This window comes from Macaca nemestrina, chromosome 1, assembly GCF_043159975.1.
Source record: "Macaca nemestrina isolate mMacNem1 chromosome 1, mMacNem.hap1, whole genome shotgun sequence".
Lineage (NCBI taxonomy): Eukaryota > Metazoa > Chordata > Mammalia > Primates > Cercopithecidae > Macaca > Macaca nemestrina.
Window position 1 is genome coordinate 141627636 of NC_092125.1, and position 14162 is coordinate 141641797.

The following is a 14162-nucleotide window of genomic DNA, read 5'->3' on the forward strand; positions in this document are numbered from 1 at the left end:
ATATATATAACGAAGCTCCTTGTACTCACCAACTTAGTACGTCTTAGAGTTTTTAATATAAAGACTCTTAAGGGGAAGCCCCTTCTCACGGTATAGGCAAGCCTCTTGACAACTCCATTCAACTCCATTCTAGTATCTAGTGTTTTCCCATCATTTGAAGTCATTTGTCATTATTCAATATGGTTACAACATAAATATTTATTTTTCACAAGACAATACAAATACTAGTTTAGCTTTTAACTTGAACCTGCATTGGGCTTCTCCTTATTCTTCATCACTTTGAAGATAAAATTCGAAAAAGCTTGGAGGTTATTTATTTTATTTTTTTGTCTTAAAGTCAGATTTTCAATTTGCATCAGAATCATTACATGAGTGTTTGTGTGAGGCAGAACCAAATGCACATGGTTTGGCGTTTTTATAACACTGGCTGTGCTTTCTTTGCCTTTTAGATTGTGATACAGGTTCCAGCCCTTGGGGACAGTAGTGGTTGGCCAGATGGTTATGAAGATCTGGAGTCAGGTGATAATGGATTTCCGGGAGATGTGGATGAAGGAGATGCTTCCCTGTTCACCCGACCTGAAATTGTGGTGGTACGTGTTTGTTATCAGCAGGGGGTTTGTGGAAAATGCTGTCTATTTTGTTTTTAGTTAGGGACTATCTGAAAATAAAATCAGATGTTAAAGGCTAAAGCTCATGAAGCTGCAGGGCCTTCACTCTTCATGTGACTGTCATTAATCTTCCTGTGGGTTGTTTTTTCCAGTTTAACTGCAGCCTGCAGCAGGTGAGGAACCCCAGCAGCTTCCAGGAACAGCCCCATGGAAACATCACCTTCAACATGGAGCTTTACAACACTGACCTCTTTTTGGTGCCCTCCCAGGGGGTCTTCTCTGTGGCAGAGAATGGACACGTTTATGTTGAGGTGAGACCTGAAAGTTAGCCTTGAGCTTTTAGGTTAGCGCTGAGCTGTAGTTCCTTAGTCATCAGCTAAAATACCCTGTACAGACCTCTTCCTATCCTGCCTCACAGACCTTCACCAGGTCTGATGAGGGCTTGGCTCAGAGAACACTTCCAGGTTGACTTCTGACCAAAGCAGGAAATTTCAAGATGTAATACATTATGCTAAGTGAAGACAGTGTTTTGTAGACGAATGTTTAAAAAAAAAAAAAAAAATTAGCAAGTGTGAATTCTACTGGTAAAGCCCTGTCCTTTGCTTTTGGAACAGTCGTTCAGTAGTTGCAGTGTTAGAGTTAACCATGGAATATTTCAAAACCACCTCATATGTTATCTTTTATTTCTTTTTTTTCCCTGCACAGTCCCCTTGGCTCCCAGCATGGCAGCCAAATCCCTGTGGGTCCCTGCCGCCACTGAAACTGACTTGTTATCTTTTGAATTGCACTCACTTTTAAGTGAAATGCTATGTGCTATTATAACTCATGAAAAATTTTTTTCTAGATCATGATCTAAGTATCTGTATACACTTATTAAAACTATTTCCTATATATAATGTTAATAATCATTTGCAGCCTAAATCTGGAATCTGGAGTGACTACAGAATATTAGGCAGTCATGGTAATAATGAAATAACAACATCTAACATTTGCTGCAGATTTATTATGTGCCAAACATAGTTGTAAGTCTTGCAGCGGTTACTTACTCTTTAGAGCCATCCTTTGAGGGAGGCTAATAATACCTTCATTTTATGGATGAGAAAATTGAGGCACAAATTTGTCTGAGGCCACACAGCTGGTACTAGTGGAGTTCAGATTCAGTGCTCATAGGCCGCCTGGCTCCAGAGCTCTGACCGTTCTTCGCTGGATACGACTATCATTTATCTCCAAAGTGCCATTTGAAAGGGGAGAAAACATAACGTCTTATCAGTGCAAACATCCAGGTTCAGAGATTGGATTCTAGAAAAGATAAATGTCCTTATGGCACCAGGATGTCTATTGTTTCTTGTGCCCTGGGTACAAACTTTCATGTTTCAACCTTAGTGTTTCCAGTGGGCATATCATCTGTTGATCTTATGGGAAGGTCCTCATCTAATGAGCTGGTTTTGGTGCTGAGCTGCAAGCTCAGCTTCATAGTGGGAGGGGTGAGAAGCTTAAAGGGTCAAAGCGGGATACTTCCGCATGTTAAAAGTGACTTTGGTGCACGTGTTTCTGTTTTGGAAAGACATATAACTCTCACATTTGCACTGACTCTGGGACAGAGCCTGCTGGTGCTAGATGTTGTTTTCCTTGATCATATGGATTCGGCCCCTCCCCCATTCTGAGAGTTCTCTTTCTTTGAGCACACCTTCTTTCTCCATTGGGGAAAATATACTGCCTTATACATGCTCTTCCTAAGCCAAGATGGCTGTTTTTCTCTTGCTTTTCTGGCTGTATAGTTCACATGGGCAGTTGGTCAACAGCTCTCTTGTGCTGTGGATTTCAGGGGTGCTGCATAACTGCAGATTGTTCTTTTCCAAGTCTATGCCTGGCTTTGCTCATTTATGCTAATCAGTGGTCAGTCTTCCTCCTGTACCTTACCCTGGATATTTTGGGTTTTTTCCCCCATCCCTCAAATGCTGGCTTACTTGAAAAGTGTTATTGGTAGGTTTTTTTTTTTTTTCCCCATTCTTGTTTTCCCATTTATGCCTTTTCATATATCACCTATATTTCTCATAGTTTCTCCTCTATTCCCTCTACACCATGCAGTCCCTTTCATAATCCAAGTTAACAGTGTTGCCATCTGTTCATTGGTCATCTCAGGTGACTGTTGGTCACATAATGGCAGTTTTCTTTTGGTTCATTTGTGTTGAGGAATTTCCAAACCCAATTGTTAATAACCTAAAATTTTAAATCTAGAATACTACTACTACTAATAGGTAGCATTTATTGATGCTCTGGGAGCTGTGTTGTTTGCATGTAACTTTTACTTTGCTAATTTTCACAATTATGATATCTCGTGGGTATTCATGTTCTCATTCTGTAAGTGAGGAAACTGAGTCTCAGTGCCCAGCATGTGAGCAGGAGAGCATGTGGTTTTTATGAGCTCATCTCACTGCAAAGCCTGTAGTCCTTCTCCTACTCACTTCTGGTCTAAAAGTAAAATCTTTTTTAGTAAAAGATTTGCTGATAATTTATATATATAAATTATGTATGTAAAAATATATTTAAAAATAATATATATATTTTCCCTCTGCTACAAAGGTATCCCTTTTTGGGATACCTTAGACATTCTGCCACTACATACTTTCCTTTGAGATTAGAGAAAAGATTTGCGGTCCCTGTGTTACACATTTTGGCATGTGGGTTCTGAGTTCATGATAAAGGGCAGTTTTTAGTAATAGCACATATGTAATTTGCCACCTTTCCAAGATAGAGTATCTTGTTTTTCAGAAGTGTTGCAAAAATACTGAAGTGTTAGTATTTACACTTCCTCTTAGCATCCTCTTCATTAGCATCTTCATTGTTGAGTGTCCTGCAGTTCACCGCCAGGTAGGAACCTTTCACAGCAGTGCTGTGGATTCAAAGCCCCATGTGATGTCAGGGGTTTCCCCCTGGGTAGCTCAGCGCGGAATGTCTGTTTCTATCTCCGTGCTTTTGAAATGATTCTGGGGCTGCTGGTTTATGGATAAGGACTTAGCTGTTTCTACAAGTGTTAAAGTTTATTTTGATCCTAAATTTAGTCAAAGAACGAGGCATAGCAGGGAGGGGCAGTTCATGCAGTGATCCACGTGTCACCAAATGGAGAATCTAGTCTGGTCTGGGGATTTTAGCTAAGTTTAGGATAGTTGAGGTTTGAATTCTGTTTACACTTGGCTAAACATTACTTCCTGTTTCTAAAGAAAAGAACCTTAACAAAATTTGGACGTAGCCCATACAAATGTTTTCAAAGGGGGAAGTATAAATGAGTCGGAAACATTTCCAGATTAGATTTCCCCTAAACTACCCCTGGGCTTGTGGAGTGAAGGGGGAGTACTTGGCAAGGCTGATTTGGATCTGCCAGCAGCTGGGACACTTTACCAGGCCCATGATGGCCTCCAGGTTGCACCGTCGCTGACACCCGGCACCGGAGCCAGCTCTGCCTTCTCACCAATGAAGCAGGACTCTCATCAGGCTTACTCTGACTTTTTGCAGTTTAGAAGCTCAGTCTTCCTGCCTAGGTTAAGTAGATTTGGCCACTGAACTCTATTTTTTGGTCAATTTTAAAAAAGAGCTTAGCTTGTAAGTGTTGTACTATTAAAGCATTAGGGACTCTGCCTATTGGTGTTTTATTTACTTTGGAAAATCCACTTTAAATGCAAAATACGCTTTTATTTGTAGCTCTCCGGGAGGTGGAAGAGACTTACTCATCTTGTATTTGAATCTAACGGACTAACATTTGAATGAAATAATTCACTGTCACCATCCATATCAAATTGAAATGGAAAATATCTTTTTCTTTCAACGTTTGTGTGTGTTACTTCTGTAATGAGAAGGAAGGCTATAAATATGGTATGAAGATAAAGCAGCGTGTCATCTGAAGGGCTGTGTTGGCATATGGTCCTTGTGCCTAAAGTGGAAGTGAGATGCTAACTCATTTCCTAATTCATCGTTCTGTCCTCTCGTAGGTATCTGTTACTAAGGCTGAACAAGAACTGGGATTTGCCATCCAAACGTGCTTTATCTCTCCATATTCGAACCCTGATAGGATGTCTCATTACACCATTATTGAGAACATTTGTCCTAAAGATGAATCTGTGAAATTCTACAGTCCCAGGAGAGTGCACTTTCCTATCCCGCAAGCCGACATGGATAAGAAGCGATTCAGCTTTGTCTTCAAGCCCGTCTTCAACACCTCACTGCTCTTTCTACAGTGTGAGCTGACGCTGTGTACCAAGACAGAGAAGCACCCCCAGAAGTTGCCTAAGGTTTGTGGGCCTTCATCCATTCGGATGGTTATTTTGGCATTTTTAGGTGAGGCAGAAAAGTTTAATCCCAAGGTCTTGCAGGTTGAGGTTTTTTGTTTTGGAACTGCCCAACTGAAGTATTAAAGTCAGTATTAGCAGGGAACTGTGAGTTTTATGGAGTCTTAGATAATAAATCCTGACAGCATGATTTTCTTTTTTCCATGCGAGCTACTTAGTAGTACCTTACGAGTGATAAATCAAGACTGTTTTCCCTGGAGGGAGAGGTCTGGCTTTATCTTTGCTTTTCAGATAGTTTGCAGTGCCAAAGATACAGCAAGCCGAAAGGACAAGTTCATTGTGAGAACTAATTTTTCCAGGTCCTGCTGAGACTGGCATTGTAATTGTTTTTTAACCTTTTCTGTGTGAATTATAAGGTTGACTTGTCTCAGGGAGACTTCTAGGGGAAACTAACAAATATTTTAGCTTTTCTCAGTTTCATACCAGTTCATCATATTTGCCTCCTGTCACTCTCCAGATTGAATGGTCTGTTGCCATAACAAAAAGCAGAACCATTTGACCTTGGTGGAATGCCTATGATAGGGGAGATGTGCAAGATTAATGATGATACCCATTAGATTGGCCTTGTATATGAAATGTATCTTCTGCCATAGTTTTGTTTCTGTGATCTGCCATAATTATGTATAATTTCATACATGCATTTATTCTGTGGCTATCTCACACAGAGTAAACTGATTTCCAATTCTTTCGTAGTCATATATCAATGTCTAAAAGGCTAAGAAGCAGTATTATTAATAATGTATGTATGGAATTTTTCTCATTTAACTCACAAATTGTAAGTCTTAGGTATGGAGGTAGGAGGAAAAACTATCATTTCCAAATAGATTACAATTGATCTGAATTCCTTGCATCATTATATTTACCCTGGGCATCCTTTTCTCTGATAATACCCAAGAGAATTTCGTTTGCATACGAAAATAGAGCAGATACGATCATAATCATTAAGGAGCACATATACAGTGATTTAGACTGTCTTCCTCAGTTTGCTTTTGCGGCAGTGATGCCTTAGCCTTGCGGGTATCGCCATCAGGGTTGGGGCTTAGTGGACAGTGGTAGAGAGCCATGGGGAGCTTCATGTATGGCTACGGGACCAACTGCTTCCTGTGGGCAGAAGGGTAACGTTTAAGGGTTAGAGGTCTTGGAGGGGAGGGCTAGCAGTTACCAGGGATCTTTACTGTGGCTTTGGCTGTTACTTCTCTCTGACCTGGCCTGGAACAGCCCAGCTTCATGTGTGTTAATCTGGGAAAATTAATCCTAAAATTTTCTTCCAGAACACTCTTAAGGAGAGTTCTAAACCTCAGGGGATGACATGATGGGATATAACCCTAAACCTTAAGTTACCCTTTACCCCCAAGATAAGATAACATGGAAAGAGCCTGGGATTGAGAAGGAGGGTCTGCTGCCACCAATGGGACTTTAAGTCAGTCCCTGGACCCCTCAGAGTCTGTATTTTCTCATTTATAAAACTGTTATAATCATACCTGGCTTCCCTCCTCAGTAGAGGAGGTACAATGACAGCCCACCCTTTATCCATCAGAGGCTTGGATGAGCTGTTACCACTGTCTTCCTGTTTGCTGCTTGTAGGTAATATTTTCACATTTCTATTATTTTCTGAGTGCTTTCTGTGACAATAGAGAGAGCCAAAGCATCTTCTAGGAAGAGGTCTCAGAGATTGTTGAGACAAACCCTGCCCTTTGCTGATGAAACCGAGACCCAGAGAGTACAGTGTCTTGCCCAGGGTCACACACCACTGAGTTAAATGTAGAATCATAGACTCTTGCTTAACTGAAGAGCTCAGTAGGAAAGTAACAGTAAACTAAAACAGGAAAGCAAAATGCAAATCTTGTCAATCATCATGCCCCTCCACCGAAAATGTGTTGTTTTTCTTTACAAGAGGGCTCTTGTTAAAGGCTTTTCTCTTTTTGAGGGGGTAGGGGTGGGGCGGTGAGTGTTGTCTTATAAGAAGTGTCTGACTGGCATGTTGCTCAGAGCAGCAATGACAGCAAGGCCTAAAGTCTTTGCTCTTTTGTGTTTGGAAAAGATGGAACTCAATTAGCTTTTTGGGATGCCTGCTATAGATGTTTAAAATAATGGATGTATTAATATGTCTTCTTGCCACAGAAGCTGTCATTTACTTTAGAGTTATACCTATTAGGCTGGGCGTGGGCTCATGCCTGTCATTCTAGCACTTTGGGAGGCTGAGGTGGGCAGATCACTGGGAGTTCGAGACCAGCCTGGTCAACGTAGCGAGACCCCTGTCACTACTAGATATATATTAGCTGGGTATAGTGGTGCACACCTGTAGTCCCAGCTACTGGGGAGGCTGAGGCAGGAGTATGACTTGAGCCTATGATGCCAAGGCTGCAGTGACCCATGATTGTACCACTGCACTCCAGCCTAGGTAACACAGCAAAGCCCTGTCTCAAGAAAAATAAAAAAGAATTATACCTATTGATAAGTATAGACAATAAACCAAAGTTATTTTAAAGAAAAAGTGGGGAGTGTGATCATATCTTTTCAAAACAGATGTAGTGGGCCTGGGCATGCTCATTAATAGGTCTGAGGCCTTGAAATAGAATAGAAGCAGCTGACCTCATGGCCTCCACAACCTGGGCACAGCTCCCCAGGATCTGCATTTTGAAACATTAAAAGCAGATGACCCTGGAAAGTTTAGTTTTACATGAGCCTATACCAGGATTAAAAATGAAACAAACTCAACAACATAATTATCTTTTTGGACAAAAATATAAAATCTGTCACCTTCATAATGCAATATAGACAGTCCCCATACAACCATTCTGTTTTTCACTCTAAGTAAAGTATTCAATAAATTATGTGAGCTGGTCAACACTTTGTTATGAAATAAGCTTTGTGTTACATGATTTATCCAACTGTAGGTTAATGTGAGTGTTCTGAGCATATTTAAAGCAGGCTGGACTAAGCTATGTTGTTCGGTACTTTAGGTGTATTAAATGCATTTTCAACTTAGTGATATTTTCAATTTACAATGGGTTTGTCAAGATGTAACCTCATCATTAGTTGAGGAGCATCTTTACAGGAAATTTCCCACAATCACCAATCACAAACATGAACCGTGCATATGAAGCCAGCTTGTTGAGGACCAACACTAGGCATATAGTTTTTCTATTTTTCAAACTAACACTAAGATGTTTAGTTTTGTGGGAAGAGGGGGAGGGGGAGGACAATATTGAGAAGCTATCCAGTGATATTTGCATCTTCAGGTACAACCAAAAATCTACTGGGCCTGCTGTGATATCTCCCAGGTTATCTGGTGTTCTCTGAAAAACACCCACCTTCTTGCTTTTCTGTAGTGAATGACTGTATGCTGTCTGATAAAAGGCCACAGGACAGCTGTGCAGGTAGAGCTGGTGAAGGCACTTTTGAGCAACCCCTGATTCTGTGCTTTGCTCTGCCTCTCTGCAGTGCGTGCCTCCTGACGAAGCCTGCACCTCGCTGGATGCCTCGATAATCTGGGCTATGATGCAGAATAAGAAGACGTTCACCAAGCCCCTTGCTGTGATCCACCATGAAGTAGAATCTAAAGGTGTGCTTTGGGAGGCATGATCAGAGCATGGGGCCTGAGCGCTGCTCATTAAGAAGACCCAATACTGTAAATCAAAGTCCAGTTTTATTCATAAGATAACTAAAGGGCCAGTTAGTTATTTTAGAAGACCATTCTTTGCCCGAAGAGTCCTTTCTTTAGCTGGTTCTCTTACAGCCATTACGGCTTAGTTGTAAGTAATCTATTTGAAAATGATTTCCTTTGTAAAAAATATCAGGTCTAGGTTGTTCCTGTCATAAGGTCACTCTCCCTTGCATTCAAATATGCTTCCTTGAGTATGCAAAAAAGGGTTCTAGTTAGTCCCATGTCCTGGGAATTGCACACAATCCACAGTTCATCTTTCTGTGATCTACTACTAAAGGTTATGGTGGCTATAACCTATTGTGTTGCTCTATCAAAATTGCAGATGCCTTTGAGAATATGTGAACATTATTCATCTTAGGTGTAACAGATGAGAACCACTGCCCAAAATTCATCTTATAATTCAGTTTTCAGAATTTTGCACAACCACATTTGTTGCTTGAAGCCAAGCATGCCCATGTCTCCACAAGCAGGAACATTCAGCAAGCTGTATCTTCTGTGAGAAAAGGAAGGATGTGCCCTAAGGGATGTGACATCAGTACCTGAGAGGACAGGCAGGGCAGAGCCAGACCTGGCATGGGCCTGGCCCGCCAGAGCAGCAGAGAGGCAGAGCTGGGCCCTAACAAATGTTAGGAATGGATATATGAGGCCCTGTGGGCGGTGAAAAGAGCATCTGACAAGGACCTGCATCATAGCTCCAAGGGGTGTAAACAAGCAAGAACACACCAGACAGCTGGCACTGTCTGAGAGGTGGAACCAAATGTCATATGGGATATCTAGGCAATCACAGTTGTCACCATCTAGAAACATTGATATCTAAGGGTGTCAAACCGAGAGAAGGCTGGGAGAGTAAAGTAGATTCCAAGCAGGATTAGATATTTCAGGGTTAGAGCTACAGGCTGCCTCTTGCCATTCTGAGGGGCACAGAGGAACCTGGGCACCAAGGGCCTTGACAAAAGCCAGCACACTGTCTGGCTGCAGTTGCTGGGCAGTAGGTGGAAGATCTGCTGGGTGGTGCTGACACCAGATCTAGGGTTTGGGTTGGCCCTGGCATGGCATTCCTGATCTGAGCGTGTTGGATTGGGATTTGGCAAGACTAGGCAGCAGGGGTGACCCTGGACAGTGGGCAGGACCTACTAGAACAGAGGCATGCGGGTACTGTCTAGTGTCTTATTTGGTTGATTAATCTTTGTGAAAACAGCTGTGCCATTCCAATTGTGATACCTGGTGGTGGCATCTGCCCCCTTCCTATGAATGTATGTGCTCCCTCAAAATGGCAGAAGAGTATAGGTGGCAGGCACACTGGATTGGAGCTGGGAGCCTAAGGCGCTGCTTTTAGCTTTCTCTGCTAACTGGCTGTGGGACCTTGGAGAACGCCCCCTACCACCACCTCTTTGGGTTTCATTTTCTTTATCTGGAAAGGAGAGGTTTGGACTGGGTGACTTCCAGAAGGTCCTTTCAGTTGTAATACTCAACTATTCTGTTTGAAGAAGCAAAATAATCTTTAATTCATTTTCCTGGTTGTCCTAAAGTTGGTGTGAAATGTACATGAGATGTTCTTGGCAACATTTTTGTTGTTGTTGTTTTTTTACTTTTATGGATTGGTTTTCAACCATTTGAAAGTTATAACAGACCCAGTCTTTATATAAATGGATGGTCCAAATAGTTCCTTTTTATTGGGTTCAGGAGAAATAAATTGTGTTGCAGAGTAATCACAATTGGGCAGCAAGCAGCTGGCTCTGTTTTGTACTATGGAAGTGGTTTCCTTACCAGAAAGGGGTCCCAATTCAGACCCCAACAGAGGGTTCTTAGATTTCACCCAAGAAAGAATTTGGGGATGAGTCCACAGAGTAAAGTGAAAGCAAGTTTATTAGAGACGTAAAGAAACAAAAGAATGGCTACTCCATAGACAAAGCAGCCCCAGAGACTGCTGGTTGCTATTTTTATGGTTATTTCTTGATAGTATGCTAAACAAGGGGTGGATAATTCATGAGTTGTCCTGGAAAGGGGCAGGCAATTCCTGGAACTAGGGTTCCTCCCCTTTTTAGACCATATAGGGTAACCTCTAGGCTTTACTATGACATTTGTAAACTGTCATGGTGCTGGTGGGAGTGTCTTTTAGCTTGGTAATGTATTATAATTAGTGTATAATGAGCAGTGAGAACAACCAGAGGTCACTGTCATTGCCATCTTGGTTTTGGGGGTTTTTGGCCAGTTTCGGCCAGCTTCTTTACTGCATCCTGCTTTATCAGCAGAGTCTTTATGACCTGTATCTTGTGACCTCCTCTCTCATCCTGTGACTGAGAATGCCTAACCTCCTGGGAATGCAGCCCAGTAGGCCTCGGCCTCATTTTACCCAGCCCTATTCAAGGTAGAGTCACTCTGGTTCAAACGTCTCTGACAACTTAACAATAAGAGCAGCTACCTCGGATTCCATCTGTTACTTGTAACTATTTTGAGGGAGGTAATTCTGCTAGTAATTGAAGGCAGCAGCTTGCTTTTTCCCATGCCAGACAATAATTAGGCATTAATATTGCAGCAGTATAACTTCCAGCAATTCATCTATTCTTCTTTTGAGCCTGGTGGTATTTTCTAAGTAATTTCTGTTGCAAATTAGGTAATTACTTTTATTTAAACTTAGTATAATTGTACTGAGAGTTCAATGTTTTCTTATATAATAGTTCAAGAGGAAAGTTTTGCCAAATATCAAAGCAATTTTATGAGATTTGCAAATTGAGACTAGATTTCAGTTGAGAAGCATGGGGGTGAAGAAAGTGTATTACTTAGGTTTGTTAAATAAATTGAGGAGGTTAAACTGTAGGCCAGCTTCCCAGGGGCTGTATGCAAATTCTCTTTCTAACTTTGCACTGACTGGGGTAAGTGTACTGGCAGGTTTCAGCTCTGTGTGACTCCTCTCACCTTTTATGTTTATTTTCTTTTGACTCTAAATCATTTCTCCTCAATGCAGACCATTGGAGCCTGTGCCTTCTGCCTCAGAGTGAATTGGAATAGTCATTTGAAAAGAGACTGTGGGCCGGGCGCAATGGCTCACGCCTGTAATCCCAGCACTTTGGGAGGCCAAAGCGAGTGGATCACGAGGTCAGGAGTTCACCATGGCCAACATGGTGAAACCCTGTCTCTACTAAAAAAAAAAAAAAAAATACAAAAAATTAGCCGGGCATGGTGGCACACGCCTGTAATCCCAGCTACTCTGGAGGCTGAGGCATGAGAATTGCTTAAACCTGGGAGGCAGAGGTTGCAGTAAGCCAAGATCGCACCACTGTACTTCAGCCTGGGGGACAGAGCAAAAGTCCGTCTCAAAAAAAAAGAAAAAAGAGACTGTGACCGTTTGTCTAATTGCATTGGTTTAATTGAATAATAACAGGTCACAAATGTCCTTCCTGCCAGACAGCTTTATGTCCCTTTATTGTAGAATCTATGACTTTTTGGGTAAAAATTTCCCAACCAATGGGATGCTTCACTGTGCTTTTACTACATAGGTGCTCTTTGAAGGCCATGCCAAAACTCCAGCTCTCCCTGGTCGTTTGTTTGGTTCATCTTATTTTTCACCACTTGGATTTTCTGGGATAGCAGATAAAGGCTCTGGTTGGCAACCTCACAGCCAGGCAGAGAGCTGCTCTGTGGCCACCCCTGCCAATAGCATTGACATACTTCAGTGTTTCTTCTGTGGACAGGAAAGTAGGCAATCAAGACTACAAAAATATTTCTGGATTCCTCCTGTGGGCCACTGTTTTTAATGGAACCTTCCTGAGCACATCTTTGCCACTTTTGATCTCTAAGTCCTTTGTGAATCAGTGTTGGGTTAGCATTCTTTTACTATTTAGATTTTTAACAATAGATGAAAGTTTAAAGCTGATGATGATAGTGATGGAGATGAGGATGATGATCTAACATTTGTTGAGCATTTACTATGTGCAAGGCTCTGTGCTAAATGCTTTATGTGGATTATTATATTTTATCCTCATAGCACCTCTGTATAGAGATAACTTGGCCAAGGGCACACAGCATATAAATGGTGGATCTGGGATTCAAATTCAGGCACTGTGATTCCAGAACCTGTGCTCTTAAACCCTATGCCTTATTCCAGATGGAGGTTGTTTCTAGTTTTTACTGAAAACTAGAATCATATGCATCTATGTCTTCACACCCCTCTCCCTGCCCCACTTCTCACTTTTCTTGCTTTCTTTTTTTTATTTTATTTTATTTATTTATTTATTTTTTTGAGGCAAAGTCTCATGCTGTCACCCAGACTGGAGTGCAGTGGCACGATCTCGGCTCACTGCAACCTCCATCTCCTGGATTCAAGTGCTTCTTCTGCCTCAGCCTCCCTAGTAGCTAGGATTACAGGCTCCCACCACCACACCTGGCTAATTTTTGCATTTTTAGTAGAGACTGGGTTTCACCATGTTGCCCAGGCTGGTCTCAAACTCCTGACCTCAGGTGATTTTCCACCCACCTCAGCCTCCCAAAGTGCTGGGATTACAGGCGTGAGCCACTGCACCCGGCCCACTTCTCCCTTTTCACACCATATCACATTAGTATTCAAGGTAATACCCCAAATACCCTAATAATTATGAACTAAAAGGAAGATGAAAGATTTTAGGAAAAATGTCTGTTCACCCAAGGGGTTAAGATGTTGGGAAATGTGTAACCTGTTTAGCAGAGTATTCAAGTTCAGGAGAAGTTCCATGATTTTCAATAGTAACTCACAGAAAAAGCCCAGAAAACATAAATAGTTGATGCATATTATGGTTTATGACAAAACATTTAAAATAGTTGAGGGAGTGCCGTCCTACCCTATTTTCTGAAATTTTGAAGTATAGGCATATTAGTGCTGTATGCCTTGGATTCTGTGACCACTTTGTACTGCATTTGAGAGCACTTGGGCTTATACAGTAAAAATGATTACACCACATTGGTGATGATTTTTTTTAAATGGTGAAAGGGAGGAGTAACCATTTCTCTGAAACAGTGCACATACACAGAAGAGTGTGAATGTGGACGTCAGGAGCAAAAAATATCATTCCAAAATTTGCCATGATTTATATACCTATAGATGCATTTAATTCTTAGCAAGTTAAATATTTGAGATACTGAATTTTCTCCATATTTTAACCACCTAACTTTAAAAAATAAAAATGCCTGCGTATCTTGGATACTCAGTAAATGTTAATTTCCTCTCCTTCCTCTCAGCCTCTCAGCAAACTAGAGGTTTTTTGGGAAGGGAAAGTTGTGAATGTCAGTTGGAAGTTGATCCAAGAGAGGCATTACTTTTTGGAACATATTTGATCTTTCCAGAATAAAGATACTCTAAAGGACCAGCCAGGTTTTGTCCTCAAGCTGAGGTCGAGGTAAGGGGAAACTGAGTGGAAAGCTGGTAGAAATGCTTAATTGACAGACCAGGGCATGCAGTCTCTATCCAAGAAGGGAAGGAGGGATATCATAGAGATTTTGTTTAACATCCTGTATTTTACATTATTTATTTATTTATTTTTGAGACGGAGTTTCACTCTGTCACCCAGGCTA

General features: G+C 41.5%; 1 protein-coding gene across 3 annotated transcripts in view; it reads left to right on the plus strand.

Annotated features, from left to right (window-relative positions):
- LOC105485380 (transforming growth factor beta receptor 3) overlaps window positions 1-14162 on the plus strand; it is a 206646-nt gene that overhangs the window by 169353 nt on the left and 23131 nt on the right. For all 3 annotated transcript variants that reach the window (XM_011747676.3, XM_011747675.3, XM_011747678.3), the window contains 4 exons: window positions 450-590; window positions 761-919; window positions 4595-4894; window positions 8396-8516. In XM_011747676.3, coding sequence (XP_011745978.1) covers window positions 450-590; window positions 761-919; window positions 4595-4894; window positions 8396-8516 — 721 coding nt within the window. The remainder of the gene's footprint in view (window positions 1-449; window positions 591-760; window positions 920-4594; window positions 4895-8395; window positions 8517-14162) is intronic.